The 26,922-nt window shown below is 41.4% G+C and overlaps 1 protein-coding gene across 6 annotated transcripts in view; it reads left to right on the top strand.

Annotated features, from left to right (window-relative positions):
* TMEM45A (transmembrane protein 45A) overlaps positions 1–17,029 on the top strand; it is a 74,235-nt gene extending 57,206 nt beyond the window's left edge. For 4 of the 6 annotated variants that reach the window (XM_075542619.1, XM_075542620.1, XM_075542621.1 and 1 more), the window contains 3 exons: positions 5,349–5,480; positions 10,421–10,566; positions 16,571–17,029. In XM_075542619.1, the coding sequence (XP_075398734.1) occupies positions 5,349–5,480; positions 10,421–10,566; positions 16,571–16,664 (372 nt within the window). In that variant the 3' untranslated portion in view covers positions 16,665–17,029. The remainder of the gene's footprint in view (positions 1–5,348; positions 5,481–10,420; positions 10,567–16,570) is intronic. The other 2 variants (XM_075542623.1, XM_075542624.1) reach the window with 2 other exon arrangements.
* The last annotated feature ends 9,893 nt before the right edge of the window (positions 17,030–26,922 follow it).

Below are 26,922 nucleotides of genomic sequence, written 5' to 3'. Positions count from 1 at the left end.
GAACACTTTTTTGTAACAATCCAGCATTCTGTAATGCTCACCTATCCGACACAATCACTGAAGACAAAATGGGTGCATAAGTAAATGTGATGAAGAAAGCTGATGGTGCCCAGCTATTTAAAGATATAGTGTCTGGGGTCTTAAAGGTGTGAAGATAAACAAGAAGTTGTCCAGCTCAGAAGCAACAAAGCCCACATGGAAGAAGCATGCCAGCCTCTGTGATCATGAGGTGTTGAGGTACCAAGTATCTAAGACCTAGCACAAAATTATAACCAAGATGAATGGGGGGTGGGGTATGGAGTGGAGACCAAATGCCCAACAGTAGACAATTGGACATACCCCTAAAGAAGGGTCACAGGGAAGAAATGAGCTAGTCGGGGTGCAGTATAGCACTGATGAAACACACAATATTCCTCTAGTTCCTTAGTGCTTCCTTCCCCCCACTATCATGACCTCAATTCTATCTCACAAATTGGATTAGACCAGAACATGCACACTGCTACAGACAAGATCCCACAATTCAGAGAATCCAGGATAGATACCCGCGCCCCGCCCCCTCCCCCAGGGCCAACAACGAGAGTAGAGATACCAGGAAGATTAGGGGAGGGTGGGGGGAGAATTGGGGAATTGATCACAAGAATCAACCTACTATAACCCCCTCTCAGGGGGATGAACAATGGAAAAGTGGGTGAGGGACAACAGATGATGGTGTAAGATATGACAATAATCAATAACTTATTGAGGGATGGAGGGAGGATGGGGCAGGGAAGGGCAAGAAATGGGGAACTGATATCAGGGGCTCAAGTGAGAAGAGAATGCTTTGAAAATGATAATGGCAGCATATATGCAAATGGATTGTAAAAAGAGATGTAAGAGTCCCCAATCGAAGTATTTAATAATAATAATAAAAGCAGTCCACTATCCACCTTCTTGGCACATCGATAGCAGATGTCCAGCAGTAAGAGTGCTGGGCCAAGGTACAGTGACCGTGGCTATGGTGGTTAAGCATAGGTGTCAACTTGGTTGAGCCATCATTCTCTGGTTTGGCAGAATGAATCCATGGCCAAATTGAATGAAGAGAAATGGGAAATTTCCACAAACAAAGCTCCTGCACCTGTAATGCTTCGATCTGACATTTATTCAATGATGTGATTTAGTAGTCATGCAATGATATAATGTGAAAGTTATAAAATTTCCCCCGTAATACTGATTTCATGGAACAACCTGGTCTCAAGAACCTAAACATGCTGATAATGGAACAGTTGCAGTGTCTTTTATATTTAAGAGCATTTAATTTAGGATCTCAATTTCTTTTATTATCCCTTTTATTCTGATATGATCATGGAGTAGTTCTATGGATTTCCATGAAATCTTCTAAAGAACATCTTCAGTTTTCAGTCTTGGGCACTAATGGTCCTGATGCAATTAGCAATCAGAGGTGCTCAACGTTTCTCTTTTTCTGGTAAAATTGATGACAACTAGCGGAAATGACATGAGATTTAATTTGGAGGTTCCAAAAACGAACTGTGGGGAAAGTAGCAGACAATTAAAAATCTATGGATCTGCATCTGGAAGACATGGATTTGTGTTCTAGATCTCCCAAATGAACTACATGAGCATACACAAGACAATCTGTGCCTATAGGTTTCCTCAAGGAGTTTCTTGAGGGACAAAAAGTTAAACATTCCACTATTCACTGAAAGCTTGCTCAAACCTCTTGAAGGCCCCTCCAAAGAAAATAGAGGCTATTTGCTCCTGAAAGGCCATGACTTTGAAAACAACCTGATCCTAAAACATCTAGCTAGAGTGGCCATGAATTAGAAATGACTTGACAGCAATAGGTTTCTTCAACTATCAAATGGAAATATCTCATAGGATTATTTTGTGATTGATCTCTTGAGGGTGCTTTAATTCCAGAGGAAGAGGGGAGGGATGTTGTCCAGGAGAATGAGGAATTAAATTGGGACTTGCAAGTTGAATGAGGTTTACCAATCTATTTGAGCTTTCAGTTGTGGGATGTGATGCTGCTTTGCTTGTTTTGATCTTGACTGGGAACCTTTGCGGATGGCATTAAGGAGCAATGGCGAGACTGGTAAAAGGGAATTTAGAGCTAGTTGCTACCTCCTTCTACTAATTTTCCACTTCTGTTTATTTCCAAGAGCTGCTAAGAGGAGGGCATGAGAAGCAGAGTCACACGGACTTGATGCCCAAGTGTTAATGGCTGTCCTTGAACTGGAAGTAACTATGGGGCTTGAGTTTCCTTCATGTAGTTTCTTGGAAAATGTTGCTTTCTTCCAGGGGCTTCAGGACCTGGGCTTTGGGTACTTTGGTTCCCACAAGAGTTTCCCCAGTTCACTGGAATGATGTCTTGCAAAACATGGGACTATCTAAATAGAGATGGAATTTGGTTTTACTTAGTATCACAAACTATGTTTTTTTTTAACTAAAAGATTTCATTTATTATGAGTGTGCTCATGGACATGCCATTAAATGTCCAAATATTCTTATCTGGATAATTAGAATAATAATCTATGAATGGCACCAATAGCACATTTTTATAATGTAACTGCAAAAAGGGTAATCAATTTTGCAGGCTGTTGTAAGGAAACTCCTAAGCCCTGTAACTAACATTTAGCTAGCCATCAAATGATGAACATGCTTAACATTATCACAGTAAATTCAGTGTTTGGTTCATTATTTATATTGTTGTTTTTAGGTGCTCTCCAGTCAACTCTGACCCAAAGTGAACCCATGTATAATAGATTTAAGCACTACCCATTCCTGCACAATCCTGATAATCAATGCTAGGTTTGATTCAATCATCTTAGACACTGTGTCAATCCATCTCATCGAGAGCCTTTTTCACTGATGCCCTTCATTACCAAGCATGGAGTCCTTCTCCTGCTGACAAGTCCAAAGTACACGAGAGCGTCTCGTCAGCCTTGCTTCTCAAGGGCATGCTGACTGCACTTCCTCTAAGAGAGATGTGCTTGTTCTGGCCATCAAGGGAAACAACAAAGTTCATGGAAACATTCCATTATCTCTTTTTGTTTTTACCATTACTATCTAATTCCATTTTCAGGTCAACTTTCTAAATCCCTCTGATATTTAATATTTTTCAGAAACACCAAAATTCAAAAGCACCAATTTTTTGGTCTTCATTATTCATTGTCCAACTTTTGCATGTGTTTGAGGTTATTAAAAATACCATGACTTGGGTCAGGCACCATTACCTTTAAAGAGGTCACTTGAATGCCATGCATAGTTTGTTGTCCACACTGCTGCTTCTATGAGTGTTTATTATGGATCCAAGTATTATTATTTATTTTATGGAGGTAAAATTCAGGTAACATAGAATTAATCATCTTGTAGTACACAATTAAGTGTAACTTGGTACACTAACAATGTTGTGCAGCCATCTCTTCTATTTGCCAAACATTTCTATTACTCCCAAAGTAAACCTTGAACTCATTAAGTAGTCCCTCTTCGTGTATTCTCTCTTCAGTTCCTGGCACCCAGGGGCTGTCTGTCCCCATGCACTCACCTATTTTGAAGGCTTCATACACGATGCACGTTTCTGAGTCTGACTTCATTCATATAGCATGTTTTTGAGATCCATTTTTGGCATAGGAGTGTACTATTTTGATTATTCATCATTGTTCGATGACATTTGGATTGTGTTTCATCTTTCATCCACTATGTGGATAGTGTCTTAATGAGCATTCATGCACAATGTTTTTTGTTTTTCAGGGCGGGGGGTGCAGGGCAGCTGGTAGTGGTTTTTGCACAGAGAATTTTTCTTTCTCTCTTAGCAGAGAGAAAGAAATCACCCACCAGTCCACATGACTGGTTCTCTGGTTCTTCTCTCTGCCCACCCACTTGAAGCAGGCTTTTAAATATTCACAGAGAAGAGACTGTTGGGAAATTCCCCTGGAGCCGTCTGAAGATATTGCAGAGATTCTTTGTGTGCTCAGACCAAATATCCACCTTTGCTCCCATTTACCACATTCCCCTCTGAGATTCCATACTTAGGATTCTTTATGGAATCAAGATGAAGGTGTCTCTTCTGGGTCTACTTCCTGCGTTTGTGTGGCATGGTATATCATCGCCCTGCCTATATGAGTAGAAATCTCTCAATCTGTTGCATATTAAAGGAGAGCGAGCTCTTTCAGGTAGAGATTCTGGACTTAAGGCCATGAGTGATTCAGAGACACTGATCAGAAGACTTTCTCCTTCAGGATTGAGTGTGCCTCTTCTTTCAGAATATGCTAACAGCATCACACACAAAGGTTGTTCTAGGGGAAATTCTTAATTATTATGAGACCAAAGAAAACAGAGGCGAAAAGGGATTGGCACTCCTCAATACCACACCTGTATAAGAACAATACTAAAAAGCACAAATTGTTCTATGCTTCTCCCTTGTACTTCATTCATTAAAATTCTTTATTTAAGTGTTACCATAAAAACAGTCAGGAAGGGTTTTTTGGTCTAGCAGGATGAAATAAAAGAATATTTAAAACATTTTTGTACATGTTCTAGCTCTGAGAACATTTTTAGACTGCACTTTCTAATTTGTATGTGCCTGCATGTGTATGTGTCTGTCTCATGGGGACTGTGTGTATCATATCAAGGATAATTACACAGTCACCCACATATCTATTTTAAAGCATCCCCCCACATTCCATCCCCTGTTAAATTGCTTTTAAGATGATTTATGCAATCACAATCCATTCTAATGCTCTTCCCCATCCTGTCTGCAGTAGTCACTTCCCAAATCCCCTCTCCCGGCCGAATTCTCCCTCCTCACCCTGTATTCCATATATTCCCTTGTATCCGTTATTATCATTATGTCTCTACTTCTCCTGTGCTTCACACTCTGAGACCCAACAGAAAACAATGAAAACCAAAATCTCACTAAGGTGGTAAGGGTAAAAACAAAATAGCATACAGAACAAAATGCTAATAATGCGTAAGAAGGAAAAGACCCCCAAAATATTCAGAACGCCAGGAAAGACATTTCTGTCGTGCAACTAGTCAGACATACTTGCACAGAGAACAAAGTCAGGTTGCGGCTGTAGTTGGTCAAGTGGTCACACGTTGAATTCAATCTAGCTAGCGAGGAATACAAAGGTCTCTGGCGGGCATTAAGGCTGATGGGGACTCTTGCCTGTGACTAGAGGGGATCTGCCAGTGGCTCAGTCTGACCAGATACCCTGCAGATGGCTCTCTCCTTTCCCCATATCCTCCACATATTGGATGTTCATGATTTTTGCTCTGATATTTTTCAAGTTTTGTAATTGTCACCTTTGGATCACACAAGCTGTTGTGATTCTTCTGTGTGGACCCAGTTGACTTCTCACTTAGATGACTGCTTGTTTGAATGCAAGACAGACACTCTTCTGATGGATCGTCAGGCAACATCTGCTTTCTTCACCACACTTTGCTATAGCACTCTTTTCTTCAGTGATCGTTTCATGGAGGTGAGTATGTGGAAGGACTATGATATAAGAACTGATTGTTCCTAAGTTGGGTCTATTCCTGGATCTATGCCTTCATTTTATTTATTTATTTTAACATTAATTTTCTGTAAGTTGGGAGCCAATGCAGATGTCCTATTGCTCCATAGTTCAATCATGTCAAACATAATTTTACAATTTCTTGCATAATCATAAATGATCTCCAAAAGATACTTTCTTTCCTGGACGTCTTGACGTCCTCTCCCTCTTGTCTCCCCCACCCGGAAACACTTGCTATACTTTTTTCCCTGTAGACTCAACATCCCTGGGTTTCATTTACTGAAAAATAATGAAACAACACAGCTTCAGGAAGTTGAGGCCCAATGGCAATGTACCTCTGAGACACACTACAATGTAAATGAGCAGAAACAGAATATAACAGAATGGCCATCACAGGCTTGCTGCGATAGTACGTGTCTTAATACAGCATACCAGATGTTGATGTGCCAAGATCTCGTTTGTTTGCCAACCAACAGTACGCTGCTGTTGGTACGACTGTCTTCTTCCACCGCAGACACCGTGTGTTTTCTGGCTTAACTCCGTAGGGTACAAGTGTGTCTGAGGTAGAGTCCAGTTCACTCAGTGGAATTCCCATTTGGGGAATTATAGATGCAGCCTCTACATCATGACTTGCACTCTGAAGGTGAAGAGCCAGTGTCCCACTGCTCTGTGACACTCTTCCTGGGTGCCCAGATTCCCTAGATCAATACTGCCCTCCCACTGCACACCACTAAAGACCCTCCGCTGTCTCTCCTCTCCCACCTGATGGCCAGCCTCCCTCCAGCACACTTGTAGCTATGTTTCCCCTGACTTGACCATTCCTCTCCCCTCTCCTGTGCTGCCCCTCCCAGTAGTAAGCCTCATCCTCTCCAGGGGACTTCACCCCAGGTCCTCCCGGCTACCACTCAGTGGACAGCATCCCCCCTCTCTTCTAACCACTGGTTCCCAGTTATTTTGAGGTGCCCTCTGGCCAAGTGACCTGCACTATACTTACCTGGAGCAGACGATGTGTGGTTCATCGGCACTAGTCCGGCCCTTTAGCAGGTTCTCTGGTCCCCGGCCAGAAGACTGGATGCTCTACAAGCTTGGGCTTGTGCCCCTTCTGCTGCTTGTCCCTAGCGCAGTGGGCTCATGCGGTATTTTGCCCTTTTTGCTCAACCAACTTCACTCAGCATAATGTCTTCCAGATCCCTCATGAGGTCGGGTGTTTCGTGGTTTCGTTGCTGCTTTTAAGGGATTAGTAGTATTCCATTGTGACTATGTACCAGTGTTTTTAATTTCTTTTCTTATTTTTATAAATCAATTTTTGGGAGACTCTTACAGCTTTTATAACAATCCATACATCGATTGTATCAAGCACATTTGTATATATATTGCCATCATCATTTTCAAAACATTTTCTTTCTACTTGAGGCCTTGGTATCAGTGCCTCTTTTTTCCCTCCCCGACCCTCTCAGCCTTGTGACCCCTTGATAAATTATAAAATATTATTTTCAAGTCGTACACTGTCTGGAGACACAGTGTGGAAATTGCATCTGATCTGACCCCACCTCACCGAGGCAAAACACTAAGGTCGTGCAGCAGCAATACAGCAAGGGGAGCAGAGCAAGGAAGTCCTGAGGGAGTACCAAAAATAGACTTTGGGGCCAGGCATGGCACCCCATCAGACATTCCTAAAGGTCAACAAACAAACATTAAACTATTTACAGACTTTTCTCTTTTTTTGTCATTGGCTTTTTGTTGTTGTTTTGTCCTCTTTTCTTTTGCTGCTTTGCTTTGCTCTGTCTTGTTTTTGTGCATATTATTATCTCTGCAGGTTTATCTAGATAAGATAGGCTGGATAAACTGGAGGAGAAAACAATGGGACGGATGGTTCCAGGGGGACATGGGAGACAGGGAAGTGGGGGAAAGGAAGTGGTGTTAACAAACCAAGGGACAAGGGAACAACAAGTGATCAAAACTCGGTGGTGAGGAGGATGTAGAGGCCTGGGAGGGTTTGATCAAGGGTAATGTAATACTGAAATACTGAAATCCAAATGAAGGCTGAGCATGATAGTGGGACAAGAGGAACATAAAAGGAAATAGAGGACAGAACTAGGAGACAAAAGGCATTTATAGAGGTCTAAATACAGGTGTATACATATGTAAATATATTTATATATGATGATGGGGAACTAGATCTATGTGCATACATTTATAGGTTTAGTATTAAGGTAGCAGACAGATATTGGGCCTCCACTCCAGTGTTCCCTCAATGCAAGAACACTTTGTTCTATTAAACTGCCATCCCATGATGTTCACCTTCCTGACACAATCACTGAAGACAAACTGGGTGCATAAGCAAATGTGGTGAAGAAAGCTGATGGAACCCAGCTTTCAAAAGATATAGCATCTGGGGTCTTAAAGGCTTGAAGGTAAACAAGCGGCCATCTAACTGAGAAGGAACAAAGCCCACATGGAAGAAGAACACTGTATGATCATGAGGTGTCAATGGGATCAGATATTAGGCATCAAAGAACAAAAAATCATATTGTGAATGAGGGGGAATGCGGATTAGGACCCAAAACCCATCTGTAGGCAACTGGACGTCTCCTTACAGAAGGGTCGCAGGTAGGAGATAAGTCAGGGTGTAGTGTAGTAACAATGAAACATACAATTTTCTTCTAGTTCCTAAATGTTTCCTCCCCTAGCACCCCCACTATCATCCCAATTCTACCTTACAAATCCAGCTAGATCAGAGGTGTACACTGGTACAGAAAGGAAATGAAAACAGGGAATCCAGGACAGATGATCCCCTCAGGACCAGTGGTGAGAGTGGCAATACCGGAGGGTGGAGGAAAGGTGGGGTAGAAAGGGAAAACCGATTATAAGGATCTACATATAACCTCCTCCATGGGGGATGGACAACAGAAAAGTGGGTGATGGGAGACATCGGACAGTATAAGATATGATTAAATAATAATAATTTATAAATTATCAAAGGTTCATGAGGGAGAGTGGGGTGGGGAGGGAGGGGAAAATCAGGAGCTGATACCAACGGCTCAAGTAGAAAAAATCAAATGTTTTGACAATGATGGTGGCAACAAATGTACAAATGTGCTTGACACAATGGATGGATGGATGGATTGTAATAAGAGTTGTACGAGCCCCCAATAAAATGATTAAAAATTTTTTCCCCATTTTCTTGGTAAATTTTTTGCCACCCTTTAGACTCTCTGTCAATTTTTATCTGTGAGCTTGAGATGTGTCTCTTGCGGGCAACAGAGTGTAAACCATTTTCCACAGTTGCTGCACTATTTTATATTTCCACCAGCAATGCTGTAGCTTCCTGTTTCTCTACATCCTCACAAATGCTGGTTATTTTGTTGTTTTTCTGATTATGGCCCTCCTAGTGGGTAGAACATGGCATCTCATATCGGGTTTCACTTTGACTAATGATGTTGACTAATGAATACGTTTTCATGTGGCTGCTAGCCATTAGTCCTTTGCCCATTTTTAAATGAGTTTATTTGCCTTTTTGTTGTGAGTTGTTTGAGTTTTCTTCTTTTTATGTAGTCCAGGTACTAGACTCTTATCAACTACATTACTTACAATAATTTCTCTGATCAAGTTGTCTTTTTTTCCACTTCTGATAGCATCCACTGGTAAACAGACTATTTAAAATGTTTATGGAGCTCAAATGATCTAGTTTTTTGTTTCTTTTTTGTGGTGTGTTTTTGACATCATATCTAAGAATTCATTGACAAATCCCAGGCCATGAAGGTTTACCCTTATGCTTTTTTTGCTAAGAATTTCATTGTTTTACTTCTTACATTTAAGTCTCTCTTCCATTGAGTTAAGTGCTACATAGGATGTAAGTTATGGGTAAAACTTCATTGTTTTCCTTGTGACTATCCAATTGTACTGGAGCCATTACTTCCACCATTGGCTAGTCTTGGCATATCCTTATTGAAACAGTCAATCAGAGAGTCTAGTCGATCAGCTTTATTACATTATTCTATATGTCATTGATTATTATGCTAGTATCACACTGTTGTAATTATCGTAGCTTTGTACTTTTGATATTAGGAACTTGGAAAATATTTTTTCAAGATTATATGACCATATGGATTCCCTTGTAAGTCCATATAAACCTCATATGAACTAAGTCTATAAAAGAGAACACTGGGATTTTGATAGTGATTGCATTCAATCTGTACATAGCCTTGAATAGTATTGCCATCTTAACAATATTAGAATAATCTTTCAGTGTACAAGTCTTACACCTTCTAGGTTAATATTTTCTCAAATATTTTAAGTCTCTTGATGCTATTATAAATAGAATTATCTCATTTATCTTCAGCTCTTTCATTGTTGATACATAGAAATACAACTGATATGGGTGTGTAGCATATATATTTTTACCTCTTTTTCTAATTACCCTGGGTAGATCTTCCAGTACAATGTTGAATAGAGGTAATAAAAGCAGGTATCCATTTTTACTTCTGATCTAAAGGAGAAAGCTTCAATCGTTCACCCTTGAGTATAATGTTAAGAGTGGGCATTTGTTTATTTTGAATCTTTTTAGATCCTAATTTAGAAATTATAGAGAGTAACCATATTTCTTAGAAACCGAGGCTATTCTCTGAAAGTCCATGTATCTTCAAAGATAATTATTATTCATATCCTGAACATTGATTTGAAATATTATTTTAAATCTTCCTTTCTTAAAAAATATAACCTGGTTTAAACTACCCATATTACTAAAACAGGTACAACACCTGATGTTTTACCAATATTTTACCAGTGGCAGTTCAGACAATGGGGGAGTAACATGCCATTAATCTTGTAACCCAGTACTTTGAGGCAAATTGCATTTGGAAATGCGGTGATTCTAATGTGTGCTTTAAAAAATAAAATTGCAGATTGGTTTTGTGCTGTATCCCCTCAATGGCGGTCCTGCCTGGGAATCCACGGATCACAACAACATGATGTTCCTCACCATATGCTTTTGCTGGCATTACGCGGCCAGCCTGACTGTTATCGGACTGAACTTTGCCCTTGTCACCTGGTAAGTACTGACCTTAAAATTCAAGGGAAACTTCACATCTTAGTTCTCTACAAGACAATTTAGGGCAGGGTAATTTTTTTGCTAATAAAAATTCCCATCAAAAGAATAAATGGTGAATGAAGGTTGAAATAGCTCAACAGTGCCTCTGCTAGGCTTCTGGCCCATGTGTATCTCATCAGTGTATGTCTGTGCATACACATCTTTCTCTTTGCTGCTCTCCCTTCCTAAGTAGGCCTGTCCACACTCTCATTTAATTCTTCATTTGCTCGTGTGTACATAGGATTCACTCATACTTTCCAAAGGTGTGGTGTCATTTTAAAATACTTGTAATTCTTGTATGTCTCCTATGAAGAAGCCCCACTGGCGTAGTAGTTACATGTTGGCCTACAACCTGAATGGTTGAAAGTTCTAAACCACTAGCAACTCCATGGGCGATAGATGGAACTTTCTCCTCCTGGAAACATTCCCAGTCTCCGAAACCCATGGGGAGGGTCACTAGGAGTTGGCATCACCTCGATGGCAGAGAGTGAGCGATGTCTTCTGTTAAAAAATGCCTACTTAATTGGACATTTACTTGACTTCCTTTAAAAGCAATACACTTTTATACGCATTCTTACAGTGCTTCATAAGGGAGTTAGAAGCAATTTAACAGTGTTAAGAACCCACATTTCTACCTTTGCTACTTATCAGTTGTATTCTGTTGGACAAATCACTTAACCACTTAGCTTCACAATGTACAAAACTGAGAAAAATAATAGTGCCTAAATAAGATCAAGTACTTACGCTGCCTAGCCAGTACAAAGAGCTCAATAATGTTGTTGTGGTTGTTATTTTTTATTATCTTCTTCATATTGTCCTCTGCTTTCTCCTGCCTATGTATCAAATGAGTGAGGTATGGACTCTGCACATGAAGCGTGCTTGGCCTTATTGGGAGAGAGGAACGATTAAAATACAGTACAATAATTGAAAACAGTAGACTCAAACCAAATGGAAGTCTTCCTGCAAATGAAAATTCAGCTACAGCTTGAGGGATGTACAGGAATAGAGAGGTCAACACAATTCCTCTAAGGCAGTGGTTCTCAACCTTCCTAATGCTGTGACCCTTTAATACAGTTCCTCATAGTGTGGTGACCTGCTACCATAAAATTATTTTTGTTGCTACTGCATAACTGTAACTTTGCTACTGTTATGAATCAGGTGACATGCAATGATACTGAAAGCAGGAAGGTTACAGGCCAGTTCATGAAGTCTTATAGAAGCATCTCAATGTTGGTGTGGGTCTCCATGAGGCTCCTCCAGTTCCAGGGTTCTGGCTACATCAGTGTAGCTCCATGTGGCTTGTCAACAGGAATGTCAAGCAAAGAGAGTGTGGGTTCCACCTCCAGGGAGGAAGATAGGATTTTCCAGTATCCTCATGAGAAGGCCATGCCCACAAAGAGGCCCCATTGTTTATGACCTGATTGATAGGCTAGACTCTACCCTTTCACAAGTTGACAGGAGATTAAACAACTGCCACACAAGATGTCTCTTTTAGATTTGCAAGAAGGTTGGCTCTTTTGATCAAGCAGTTGCCCTCTTGCAGACATCTAAGTGACTTTGGGTGCTGGGAAACTACTTATTTCTATGAGTGCTGTATCATTCCCTTGACACTTATGGATGAGCTAGTCAGAATTGGGTATTCCATGGAGTGAAACATGGCTTCTCCTGCTGTATCAGGCTGATATCTGGGTCTCATCCAATGAGGGGTTGGGCAGGCTTCAGGAATAAACCCAGCATTCCAAGAACATCTTTACCTCCTACCAGTTCCTCTTCAGAGCCCAAAGAAGACTACTCTCTCTTCCTGTTTCTAAAACCTGAAGATACAGAAAGATACTCCTCTCTACTTACAGTTCTGTATAAACCAGAATTCCCACTTATTCTTTTCCCCTCATTTACCCTTTCAATTGCCCCTTTCTCCATTCCTCCCCACATCACACACCTTATTCTACACTTGTGCTGTGATGTCTACGTCATGTCCATGTTAAATGCTCATCTCCTTTAAAAAACTTTCTGTGACTACTCTAACTTGTTTCCCTCAATGAATTTTAAAGTACTTTGTTTACTCTCTACATACCTATGAGCAAGGAAGATAAATCTTGAGATGTTTATTATTAACTTCTCTGTGTTAGATTTGTCTGTTAATTGAATCTCACATCCTTGAAGAAAGAAAACATCACATAAGTTCTGACAGTTTAGGGTACTCTGAATAGCATTTGTTTGCTCTTTCAGTAGGTCTCTATTTCAGGGCAAGTGGAGGATAGGATCAGTAGGTTGGAAGTCATTTTTATGTTTGTCAGTTTTGTTCTCATCTCAAAACCCACTGCCATTGAGTCAAGTCCAAGTTATAGGCACCCTATTCAGGGTTTCTGAGGAGGTAACTCTTCACAAGAGCAGACCCTCTTAATTCTCCCCTGGAACAGTTGGTGAGTTTGAACCAAGGACCTTGAAGTTACAGGTCCAATACTTACCTGAGAGCACAACCAGGGCTCCTATATATACACTGTGGTAGTGTTCTTGAGAAGACATGACAACAGATTAGTGAACTGATATACTTCAATGAAAGTGTAAGCAACAACATAAACATATGTGCCTTTCAGTGAGATCACAGTGAACCTTGAAAACCTGTTTGTCAGGCATTGCCTGGGGAGTGGTTTGTAATTCTGCCACAGTTGATGGCTTGTTTAAACATTTTATCACAATTTTTTTGACAGAGCACAAAAATCACATTGAGATGAAACCAGGTTCTGGAATCTGTGGGGGACCCTTCACTGCGCAGGCTCTGAAGTGTGATTCTGTAGTTCATAACTTTCCATAACAGTGGTGTAAAGATTGCCTCATCTAGCCCCACACCTGTGGTCTTGATGACACTTCATCAGTGTGTCTGGGAATTTTACTACATGTTTTATATATTGTGGTCCATATTTTACCCCCTGCTCCATGCAACTTTTTAAAAGAATCTCTCTTGTTCCATCTTAAGATTGCTTTTCTAAGTAATGATTCATGTGAGCCATTTTGAAGGACAAAGTAGAGTCGCCCAAATTCTAATCAAATGCTACTTTCCTGGCAGTTCGCCCAGAATCTCGGCTCTTCTCTTTCTTATATTGAGAACAGGCAGAACTAGAAGCCAAGACACCCTGCTCCTCACTTGCTGGGGTTGAGTCACTCAGTAACTAGTCACAGTTTGCTCTTCCTTCATTTCTCCGTCTGCCCTTGGTGCCACTTTCATGTGCGCTAATACTGACAGCTAGAGGGCACATAAGGACTGAGTTAAGGTCTAAGGGTGCCTCCTCTTGGGGGTTTGTAGAAACAGCAGAAACAAGAGGCAGTAGGAGTCACTAGTCTGTTAACAATGGATCTGCAACATACATCTAGGTCTCTGTTTTATTTTCCCCAGGAGTCATGGGGTGGGTGGGGGTGGATGGGAGATGAAACAATTCAGGGATTACTTTCATTAAAATGATATATTGTACAACTGTGAGGGTTTTTAAAAATCCTGCATCTGGTAACTTTTGTGTTAGACATTTTGGTATCTCCCTCCTCAGCAGTGTGCTGGGTGTATGGGGAATTCATTCTTGGCTTTTTTTCACCATTGTTCAATGCCGTCTTGGGCATTGGTTTCACTGAGTTGATTTCCAGATAGTGTTACACTATACAGTGGTCTCATGTTTGTGCTCTGTGGGTGTTGGCCTTCTGTATAAAGTGAGTTGGAAATAATTTTTTGTTGCTGTTCGGGAAAATTCTTCCCGCTCCTTCTATTTTGATGGATAATTTGGCAGGAGAGAGAATTCTTGGGTTATTATTATTCTCTTTCAACTTCTAGAAGTTGCTACTCCACTCTCTCCTCTTCTTCATGGTTTGTGCCGATAAGTCTGAGCATATTCTTATTTGATTACCCTTGTACGTGACTAAAAGGGGGAGCTGATAGCAATGATGACTGTGTAAGCCCACTCTTGGGGAATGAATAGCATAATTGTAGGTGAGCAGGTTCATTAGATGGTGTAAATTTGAGACTTTCAGCCTATCAACAAGCCCAACATGTTTCATGGGTTCTATGTTGTGCAGCTAACTGCTAGATCAGAAGTTCAAATCCACCAGCCACTCCTTGGAAGAAAGATGTGGCTTTCTCCTCCCATAAACAGTTACCACTGTGGAAACCCATGGGTGCACTTTTATCCCCTCCTACTTGGTCACTGAATCAGACTCAGTATTTAATTAATAATTATTCAAGCAAATTATTTCAAGAGGTTTTCTTTGGCCCTTAATGAGTTTACAGATGGTTACTAATAGTGTGCTTAAAACCAAACTCACTGCCATCAAGTCTATTGCGACCCTAGAGCACTTGGTAGAGCTGCCCTGATGGGTTTTTTAAGTACACACCTCTATTCCATGGAACCAGTGGTAGGTTGAATTGACGACCTTTTGGTTAGTAACCCACTATGCCAACAGGGCTCCACTCAACCTGGCTCAGTTGTTGCTTATTTGAGGAGTAAATGGTGAGTTTAAAAGGCCTGAAGAATTAGCCTCTATGAGCTGGTGAGTGATATAAACTTCTAGAAAACGCCTCCAGTGGCTGTTGATTCATTAAAGGTATGTTCAGCCACTGCTTCAGGGATCATCTTTTACTTTAGAGGCAGCGCAGTAATTAGATGATGTCTCTGCTGTTATGTAACTTATAGTCTAGTGGGAGTCTGAGGAAGTCAAAGAATAATAGGTCAAGTCTTCACTGCAGAAAATAAAAGAAAAATATTTGTTTATTGGACTTGTTTGTGTTTTCCTATAGATTGGGGTGCATTAACCATGTTTCATTTATCTGGCGACAGAACAAGATCTACAAATAATCATAGACTGGAAAACCTTTGCATGTAATCTTGTTATATGCTGTTTTCTCTCATGAGGGAAGTGAAGGGTCTACAGTGTTTCAGACACTAATACCCTTCATGTCTTCCAACGTCAAAAATGATCATTGTGGCTTCCGCTAAGCCTACAAAGTCTCCTAAGCTATGAAAACCGTCTTAAGCGGTGACGGCTCTTCACACTGGTTAATTCATCATGGGCAGGACCGTTACATGCAGTTGAGCAGCACAAAAGTGCCCTGAGGAAGGGGCAGGGACGGCTAGAACCCAGCCTGGAGTCCACAAGGGGCTCGACATGGGCTCCCTGCCCTGGAGAAAGAGCTGCCTTTGCGTATTTCCTTTACAGGAGAAACAATGGGTTTTTTGGTTTGTTTTTTTGCAAGACACACCTAAGGAAAGCCTTTATGGAGAAGCTCAACTGAGCTTCATTTATGCACTCTCTATAGCTCATAGAGTTTCCAGCTTGATTTAGAAATGATCACAATCTATTGCCATTTCATTGATTTCAACTCATGGTGACATATCTAACTCACTGCATCAAAGTCAATTCCGACTCCTAGCTTGACCATATGGGCCAGGGTAGAATGGCCCCTTTGGGTTTCTGAGACTTTGTATCTTTAGTAGACAGCCCCATCTTTCTCCTGTCAAGAAGCTGGTGAGTTCTAACTGGTGACTCTGTGGTCAGCCACTCAGTGCATAGCCCATGATGCCAGGAGGTCTCCTGCTGGTGACCTCATGCGTTACAGAATTGAAGCAAGCTCCATAGGCTTGTCTTGATTGTAATCTTTATGCCTGTCTTCACCTGCTGCTGGGTTGTGAAAGCTAATATTTCCACTAGTGTTTGGATTGCAAAATATTTGCAGCTATCACAAAGACGCCCAGGGAAACAATTATTTACTACACTTCAAAGTCATAGTGTGTCCATTGTTTGCACCTGTTTTAATTCACAAGGTTTTCAGGTAGCTCCCAAATCAAATAAAGTGGCTTTCCTTTTTGGGTTACCGCTACCATTTGCACAGAGGATAACTTGGGAGTTTGCTGTACTGTGGCTGCATATTGCTCTGCTTTTTATTTTAAACCGCCTCTGACGTGAGATGCTCTTTCCTCCTCAGGTTGGTGAAGTCTAAACTTAGGAGGTCCTGCCCCACGGAGGTCGGACTCCTGACAAAAGCTGAACGAGAACAGGAATCAGAAGAGGAGCTGTGACTCTGATGAATCTTCCTAGATAATCCATTTCTTTTCTGTATTGTGCTCATGGTTTTGCTTTGAGACTTTTGTCTACAGCTAGCCTTCAGTGTACTATTTGTATTTTAATTTTTTTTTAGCATACTTGAAATGCTTTATTTATAGATATTAAAATTGGGGGTTAGTTTTTCCTGTCAATCATGGTATTTAGGGGCTGAAATGATTACTCAGGTCACCTAAGGGTTGATGCCTCCACTATGAAAAATATTTGTTTAGTTTGCCTTATAGTATGCTTAAAGTTTCTTCTCTTGCTGTAACTTAATAAATGGAATGACCTTGGTTCATTTTGTTAAAGCAATGATAAAGCAATAAATGCATGCATTTCAGATTTGTCTTCATTATTCAACTGCAGGCCGCGCATATGTCATGAAGAAGCTGTTCCCTGACAAGGAGAGGCCTCTTATGAGAGACTTCCCTTTGGGACACCTGAATTCTCTCCCAGTGTAGTAGGCAAAAAGTAGGCCAGAGTTGTGCAAACTTTCAGAAAATGTACAGTATCAACGCACATGGGATCTACAGGACACGTGGTGGAAGAGCATGGCAGAGTGAGAGTTGTGATGTTAAGAATAAAAAAATTTAAAAACCACACAGCACAGCAGGGGCACCTTACTATCCCTCTGCTGAAGGAGGTGTGAGGTGAAAACAAGAGAAGTATTTTCTGGACTCTCAGACTGTAGGTGAAGGAGCCCCATCTGAGGTCAGGAGTTGTCGTTTCTGGTTCTGGCTGTGCTGCTCGCCAGCCACCATGTAGCCAGGTGCTGTTGCTGTGCAGTAGACTCTGACTCATGGTGACCTTGTGTGTCAGAGTAGAACTGTGCTGCAGCGACGGGGGTGGGTCCATGACTGAATTTTCAGAAGTAGATTTCCAGGATCTTCTTCAAAGATGCCTATGGATGGCGTTGACCCTCCCACCTTTTGTTTAGTAGATGAGTGTATTCATTGTTTGCATCACCCAGGGACCCACTCACGATGCACTTCTCTCTAAGGAAATTGAACTCAATGGGTTCTGAGATCCATTACGCTGTCACACTCTATGAATTGAGAAACTTTGAGATGAAATTGAAGCACGTATTCAGCTATTTTCAGACAATGGTAGTCCGAAAGTCCAGTTCATTCTGTGAGCATAATAGGAAGGAGGGATGCCAGAGTCCTTGCACAGCCGTCCAATCATAAAGGAAAATAATCTGCCTTATCAGCCACTGGAGTTGAGACATGAGTAATGACAGAAGCACTGAAAACTCTAGTCTGATATATGTCATATGAACACTGAAAGAGGGCGGGAGAGCAGGTTCTTCAGACCTAGTAACTGGCTGGACATGTTTGTTATGTAAAGTTTGAAAAGAAAAGATGTGAATGCTTCCAGGTTTATTTTGCATAATGTGGTAAACATTAGTGCATTTCTGGGCAGGGCTTCAGACCGGTTTATTTTGGTTACAGTACTGAGAATTCACATTTCCATGGTGACATTGGACTAGTAAACACAAAGCCAGTAGTTCAAACCGTGGGAGAAAGAAGAGGCTATCTGCTCCCATAAGGACGGACAGTCTTGGAATCCCTCAGGAGCGTTTCTCTCCTGTCACAAATCACTCGTGGTCCGAATTGACTTGATGGCAGTGGGTCGGTTGGTTTCATTGTTTTGGGTTATATACTCCAGATGTAGTGCATCAAAGTCTACATTGTAATAAGATTTTCCAAGGAGATTTAAAATCACCTGGTGGTACTTTTGGCAAGATGGTGGTCTATACTGACATGCTACATAAACCATCTACTTTGAATGATTAAATGAACGAGAGATGGATGTGAGTCCCGGAACATTGAGCTCTAGCACGAAAGGGACCGAGACATGCATGGAGTCCTCCCTAGGAGAAGGAGCTGAGCAAAAGGAGCCAGAGCAGAGATAGGTAAATGAAGCGGCAGCTGAACTGCTGCAACATGGCAAGCTTCGAATTTTGCCAGCAGTTTCAGTCGAAACCAAATGCACTCCTATCAAGCTGACTTCAGCGCACAGTTGTATGGAGGTTCTGAGCCATGAATCTCTCCGGAGCACGTAGGCTCTTCTTTATGCCACGGAACAGCCATTGGGTTGGAATTGTTGACCTTAAAGCAGGCCGCAACAAAACCTGATGCACGCATTCAACGAACTAAGAATAGGAGGGAAATGATTCAAAAAAATAAAGGGTATATTTCAAAAACAACAACCAACATCAGTGAAGAGAAACTGAAAGCATTCTCCATGCAAATGAGAACCAGACAGAGACCCGGCATCGCCACTCTTATACAATATTGTGCTGGAAGCTTAGAAAGGGAAATTAAAGACAACCAAATTGGCAAAGAAGAAGTACAATTCTTTCTATTTGATCTCGTTTCATCGTGGTGCACAGGATTGCCCTGAGTCAGAACGGACTTTCCAGCATCGAATGACAATGTGAGCAGCAAAACTGTGCACAACCGAACGAACCACTGCCCAGACCCGGGCGGTCTTTACCATTGTTGCAGCCATGGTGTCCGTCTAGCTTGCTGAGGAGCTTCCTCTCCTTTGCTGACCTTCTTCTTACCAGCCATTCTGTCCCTTCCCAGGCGCCAGTCTTTCCTCATAACATGTCCGTAGGGTGCGAGATGAAGTCTTGTCACTTTCCCTTCCAACCGGCATTCTTGCTTCTTCAAAACCAGATTTATTTGGTCTTCTGAGAGTGAATAGTATTTTCAATATTCTTTTTCAATTACAAAATGCAGATGTATCAACTCTTCAATCGCCTCCTTTTTTCAGTGTCCAACATTCAGATAGATATGAGGTCATTGAAAATACCAAAGCTGTGTCCGACACACCTTAGTTCTCGAAGTAACATCGTTGCTCTTCAACACTGTAAAGAGATCTTTTGCAGCAGGTTAGCCTGAAGCAAGACATGGCTTGATGTCTTGCTTGCTTCTTCCATGAGCATGGGTTGTGAATCCAATGAAATGAAACTTTTCTTGGTTTAGCACGATGTTGTCCTTTAATCTAGTTGTGAGGCTTTTGGTTTTCGTTATACCGAGTTACAAACCATGCTAGCATCTGTCATTTTAAATTCATATCAGCAAGTGTTTCAAGTCCTCTTCATCTGCAGGCAGGATTAGTCATCTGAATATCACGGTTGTCAATAAGCCTTCCTCCAGTGTCCATGCTGTGTTCTTAGTCACATAGTCAAGATCACAGATTATTTGCTCAGCATGCAGACTGAATGAGAATGGTTAAAGAGAGAATCCTGACACATGCCTTCCTGATTGCACACCATGCAGTTCTCTGCTGCTGTTCTGAAGACTTTCTCTTGGTGTTTATTTATACAGGTTCCACGTGGGTACAATGAGATGTTTTGTAGTTCCCATTCTTCTCCATGCTATCCGTAGTTTGTTATGATCCACATAGTCTAATGCATTTGCACAATCAATAAAATACAAGGAAACATCTTTCTGGTATTTTTCACTTTCAACCAAGATCCATCTGATGTTAGCTATGAGTGTCCTTGTGAGTTTACCCATGATATCCTCTTCTGAATCTGGCTCAGGCTTCAGGCAGCTCTCTGTCTAGGTACTGATGCAAACATTTCAAAATGATCTTCAGCAATATTTTACTTCCATGTCATATGAATGATATTAAATAATTCCTACATTCTTTTGGGTTACTCTTTTTTTTTTTTTTTGGACTGGACACAGCTATAGACCTCTCCTAGTCAGTTGGTGAGTTAGCTGCCTTCCAAATCTGTTGGCATAGACTAGTGTGTCCTTCCAGTGCTGAATCAGTGTTTTGAAACATTTCAGTTGGTATTCCATCAGTTCAGCAAGTGCTGCTTTTATCTAATGCCTACAACACAGCTTAGAGTCTTCCTTCAAGACCATCAGTCTTTTTGATGATTGTATTGACATATAATTCATGTACTATGCAGTCAATGGTTTAAATACATTAAGAAGAGTTGGCCAATATCACAATAATCACCTTTCCTTTATTCCCTTACTCATTATTATTGTCTCCCCATTTCTCCCTAACCTACACAGCGATAAAACTGGGAAACGATCTAGTTACTGTATCTACAGATTTATTTATCTTGGGTTTTATATAAACAAAATGATAGCAACTCCCTCACCTCCCCAGAAACAACAACAAAATGAAACACAGAAAACCTGAACCCACAAGAAAGCAGAAAATAATAAAATGAAGACACATTAAAAATGTGTCTTATTTTAACCTAATTATATGTCCATTATCCACTTTCCAATACACTCTGAGCGCATTTGAATCCTGGTCAATGGTCTGAGGGAATTAAATGGAGGCTTATTCCACATGGGGATGCTGTAAATGGATTTTGGTCTTTCAGTATCATCCAAGTTGTTGTTACCTGTCATCAAGTTGCTTCCAATTTACATAATGCATAAAGGAAAAAACACCACCCGGTCCTGTGAGATCTTCAAAATTGCTCTTATGTTTGAGCCCGTTGTTGTAGCCACTGTGTCGATTGTTCTTGTCAGGGCCCTCGTTTTTGCTGTCCCTCTGCCTTACCAAGCATGCTGTCTTTCTCTAGAGACTAGACTCTCCCGGCAACTTAGCCAAAGTATGTGAGACAATGTGTCACCATCCTTGCTTCCAAGGAGTATTCTGACTCTACTTCATCCAAAGCAGATTAGTAAATAATTCCATTTACAGAAACCACCCAAAAGAGGAAATATTTAGTAATTAACACAACCAGAGAAAGACCTTTGCAAAGAAAACGCACTTAAAATTTACTAGAAGAAAGTTACAACAAGGGAAGAATATATTAGTGTATGGGAAGAGTTAACATAGTTAAATTGTGACTACTACCCAAAGCAATCTATAAATATAATACATGATTCTTTAGATATAGTGCATAATCCAGCATCATCCTCCAGTCAGAATGAAAAACTAATCACCACCTTTATATGGAAAGAGACATTAGGAAAACAAAGCACTACTATAGAAGAACAAAATAGGAGGCCTATCAGGTCCAGATCTCAAAGTTTACTATATAGCCTTGGTAGTTAACACAACTTGATAGTGATACAATGATAGAAACATAGACCAATGGAACAATTGAGGACCCAAAAGTAAACCCATCCACCTATAGCAGTTAATCTTTAACCAAAGGCCAAAAAAGCATTAAATGACAAGATATAGCCTTTTGAACATGATACAGAAGAATAATACAGGACCTATATTTCATACTATGTACTAGAATGAATTCAAAATGCATCAAAGACCCAAATGGAATGTCTGGAACTATAACGTTGATCAACAAAAGATAGGACTAAATATAGAGGTCCTAATACATGGCCAAAAATTCACATTAAGCATAATGAAAATCTCAGACTACAAACTAGATGATTGGGACCACATAAAAATTAAACATATATGTGCATCAAAAGATTTCACCAAAAGAGTAAAAAGAGAACCCACAAATTCAGGAGGGAATTGGCTATGTTATATTAGACAACCATCACTTGCTTGTTGTCTTTTGTACTGCTATGCGTTATATGTGTCTGTGATGCTGGAAGTTATGTCATTGGTATTTTCAAACACCAGCTGGGTTACCTAAAGTGAACAGGTTTCAGAATAGCTTCCAGACTAAGAACAAACTACAAAAAGTAATAGTCTGCGATTTCAGAGTAATTAGCCACTGAAAACCTTTGAAATGCAAATATATTACACTGTATGGATCATAACAGATATGGATAACCTTGAGAAGAATGGGAATCCCAGAACACTTCATTATGATCATATGGAGCCTGTATGTGAATCAAGAGACAATTGTGTGGATGGAATAAGGGGATACTGCATGGTTTACAATCAAGAAAGATGTGTGTCTTGGCTGTATCCTCTCATCAGACTTATTCAGTCGGTGTGCTGAGAAGCTAGATTATATAAAGAAGAAAGTAGGGCAACTTTCATGCTCGGAGCAGCTTGTTCACAGAGAGGACTGCAGGGCTGGCCTCAGCTCAAGACTTCACATCCCCTCCCTAGATGTCAGCGCTACAGAGAGCAACACTGAAGATACAAGTTTGGGGAGTGTGGTCCGTCTGACCTGCCCACATGGGTGCAACAGACCAACAATGGGAGCAAAGCCACTAAGTCTCTGAGGAATCTCAACTGTAGACTTCTGCTTGGGGTACCACTTGGTACCTAATCTGAACTGGTTGGGGAATATGCACAAGGGGGAGGGCACAGGGAAAGTCTAATGGTGTAATGGGGTCGGGGTGGGGCACTAGACTGCTCCATCCTCGACAGCAGGAAGAGCAATGGGGTCTTGTAGAAGACCCCTTTGGGCGTTCATGCTGAAGTCTAAAAGCATTTAAGTACTGTTAGGTATGTGCGTCCTGGGTTATGGATCCCTGAACGAAAAAGGGATGAAGTTAAGATGGGAAACTTAGGCGCCCTTAGCCTGGCTGATGTGGTCTTACACTGCGTGTCTCTGGAAATGGAATCCGCACATTATTCAAAATGGAAAAGTATTACTTTGAAAGCAAATTGGACGAGGATATCGTCACACCGGTTCCAGTTAAAGAGGAACCTAATGGAGAGCAACCAAGTGAACAAGGTGTTCTTACACCACCAGAAGTCAAACCGAAGAAGCCTCGGAATAGAAATAAAGTTCATCTTTGTCAAACAGGCAAATAAGTCAAAGTGCACCAAAAAAGTAGGACAAACACAGACCTTCCTTTGTTAACTATTTTGCCTCTGGTTGATGAGGTACATGGGGACAGTTGGCAGAAATGGCTGCAGCAAGTCAATTTGAATACCAATGAGCAGAAAGTGGAAGTTTATCTATGATTTCAGCAGTGTGTTTACCCTGACCAAACCAGGACATTCCTGACATACCACAGCAAGCCTAGAGACAGTCAAGGTCAAGGAAATACAAGATCAAGCAACCAAGACTTGAGGATAAGGAGACAGGAGTTCCAGAGACAAGTCACCAACGTTGTTGAAGCGAACTCTCCAGCTCCGGAGGCCACACTGGCATCCTGGGCAAGGATTTCCTCAAAAGCACTTCAACCGACTGCTGTGAACTCTCGTCACCTCCACTCTTCAGTTGAGGCTTTATTTTGCCACCAGGCTTTGGCAGCAGATGGTGTGTGGTCCACGGCAAAATCCTCCCTGCAGAAACAGAGGGCTGCATAAATATAGATATGCATATATGTAAATATGCAAATATATGCATTTGTAGAAATGTGTGTGCATATATATATGTATAAATACAATAATGAAAGATGTTCTTTGGGCTTCTACTTAAATCTTACCTCAATACAAGAACAGGTTGTTCTAATAATGTGGCAACAATTACTGAAGACAAAATGGGTGCATAAAAATGTGGAAAAAATCTGATGGTTCTCAGATATTAAAGAGATAGTATCTGGGGTCTTAAAGGCTTGTTGTTAAACAAGTGACCATCTAGCAGGGAAGCAAAAAGACCCACATGAAAGAAGCACACCAGCTAGTGCAATCATGAGGTGTTGGTGGGAATAGGAATCAGAAATTCAAAAACAAGCAATCAAATTGACATGAAGGAGTATAGACACGGACTTCCTGGAAGATGCTGACTGAGTAACATATACCAGAGGGACTCCACAGAAATCAGCACAGGAGAATTACTAAGAGGGAAATTCCACACTGCCAGGTTACAGGAGGAGCATTATAAAGATACGTTGGCACAGATCCACTAGGTTTTGAGGGGCTGGGGGCTTTTGGCTTATCACAGTGGAGGCTGGCTAGGGTTTGACCTTAGCCCCGCCACTGTCTCAGCCAGAGCCGGGATCATTTGGAGCTGGTGCAGGGGCTTTATCTCAAGACAGCCACAGCTTCCCGCAGCCCCAGGGCAGGTATTAAACCCCTCCAGCCCCACAGTCAGAGCTTGGGCTTCGGGTATATGGTTACTTTGTTTCCCTCTCGTCTCTCTATCCTCCCACAATCTCAGCGGCTGCGTTTCCTTTCCTTTTTCTTTTCCCTGTTCTCTCACACTCCACTGCCAACCTCCAGACCACTTCCCTTAGCCTCGGGCATTTACGCCTGCCCTCCACCCGGCTGGCAGAGTTCCACACTCTGCAGCATAAACTGAGGCTGGGGAAAGCCTACCCTCCCTTCACCAGGGGATAGCACACACACCTTATTCCAGGGGAAATTCCACCTACCAGCCCTCTGCAGTGCTTAACACATGGCTGGATAAATCCCAACCACCTTCTTCTGGGGAAATCCTGCCTGTGTGACTAGACAGGAGATCCTATCCATCCTCTGTGGTCCCACGTGACTGAGGGAACTTCCTTCTGCCTGACATCGTGCCTCACATAGCCTTAGGCAGCTCGGCCAATAGCCGCCAACATTCCGTGCTGCTGTGGGAACCTCTGCCCACCCTCCACAGCGATCTACCAGACCAGGGCAATTCTATCCACCAGTTGCGGTGACATACATTAAAGCAGGCAACCCATCAGCCTCCTGTGGCACTCCCATTTCAGCAGGCCCCCCTGCACATCCTCTGCAGTGCCCCCAAGCTGCTGTGGGCCACACCATCACGGCTTCTTGTGAGATCACCCAGTGCAGCACCGGGTCCACAACCACCCAACCAGCATCAAATGAGAAGACCATCCAACTTGCCCTCCAAATAACAGAATACTGGCTGACTAGGGGAAAAAGTGAAGCCACAGGAGGATAAGGTGGTAGGCCAATTCCATAGTGAATAAAACAGGAAGTTTTAGAAAACAAGAGCAAACAATTGGAGGATGAATAACTCTATTTAAAAAGGAGAATGAGCTGGCCCAGAATAGAGATGAAATTGAGAAATTTCTAGAAACCAATGAGAATGAGAACATGACGTACCAAAACTTACGGGACACAGCAAAGGTGGTTATCAGAGGAAGTTTCATAGCAATACATGCACACATGAAAAAGGAAGTGAGTCTTATGATTGATATCCTGGCACAAAATTTATAGCAACTAGAGCAGAGTCAACAGGACAATCCTACTTATAGCAAAACAAAAGAAATAATAAAAATCAGGGCTGAGATTCAAGAGAGAGAAAATAAGAAAACTATGGGGAAAAATAATGCTGCTAAAACTTGGTTCTTTGAAAAGATAAACAGAATTGACAGACTGCTGGCAAACCTAATCAAAGAAAGGAGGGAACAAATTTCAATAGCAAGGATGAGGGGGTGAAAGAAGGTACATTACAACAGACCCTAGTGAAATCAAAAGGATAATTACACAGTATTATGAAGGACTGTACTCCAATAAATTCAACAACTTGTAAAACATGGAGAAGTTCTTGGGAAAACAATCCGTCCCTAGACTATCCCTGATGGACATCAAGAATCTCAACATACCCACAGCAATAGGAGAAACAGACAAGATTATCAAGGGATTGCCAACAAAAAAGTCCCCTGGACCAGATGGGTTCACAGGAAAATTCTACCAAGCATTCAGGGAAGAAGTAACACCAGTGCTACACAAACTCTTCCAGAACAGAAAAAGACAGCAAACTCCAAAACTCCTTCTGTGAAGCTAATATAACTCTGATACCAAAATTGGGCAGGGATCCCATAAGAATCAAGAACTACAGATCACGGAGCATTCGGGAAGAGGGCGGGTGGGGAAGGAAAGAAAGGGGGAACAGATAGCAATGGTGACTGTAGAACCCCATTTGAGAAGAATGAATAACAGAATTGTAGGTGAATGGATACATTGGATGTGTAAAATACAAATATATCTTGGGGGGTAGGGAAGTGTAGGGAGGGGATAGAGAGGAGCTTATATCAAAAAGTTCAAGGAGAAAGAAAATGTTTTGAAAATGATGGTGGCAGCAAATGTACAATCATGCTTGATCTAATTGAATTATGGGTTGTTATACTACCTGTAAGAGCTCCCAATAAAATTATTTGAGAGGGGGGAAAAAAGAAGAGTGTGGTATCAGGATTGGAAGAAAGCTTATTAACAGCTGTGTACAATATGCAGATGCCATAACCTTGCTTACTAAAAGTTAGGAAGACTTGAAGCACTTGTGGATGAAGTACAAGGTTTGTACCTTTTGGTATGGATTACAATTTAGTTTGTACCTTTTGGTATGGATTACAATTTAGTGTAAAGAAAATAAAAGTCCCCATAACTGATACAATAAGAGACATCACAATAAATGGAGTGAAGTTGTCAAGGATCTCATTGTGCTTTGATTCATAATCAATGTCCATGGAA

The sequence above is a fragment of the Tenrec ecaudatus genome, chromosome 2 (assembly GCF_050624435.1).
Source record: "Tenrec ecaudatus isolate mTenEca1 chromosome 2, mTenEca1.hap1, whole genome shotgun sequence".
Taxonomy (NCBI): domain Eukaryota; kingdom Metazoa; phylum Chordata; class Mammalia; order Afrosoricida; family Tenrecidae; genus Tenrec; species Tenrec ecaudatus.
Note: the sequence above shows the minus strand (reverse complement) of the source record. Positions and strands in the feature narration are given on the sequence as shown.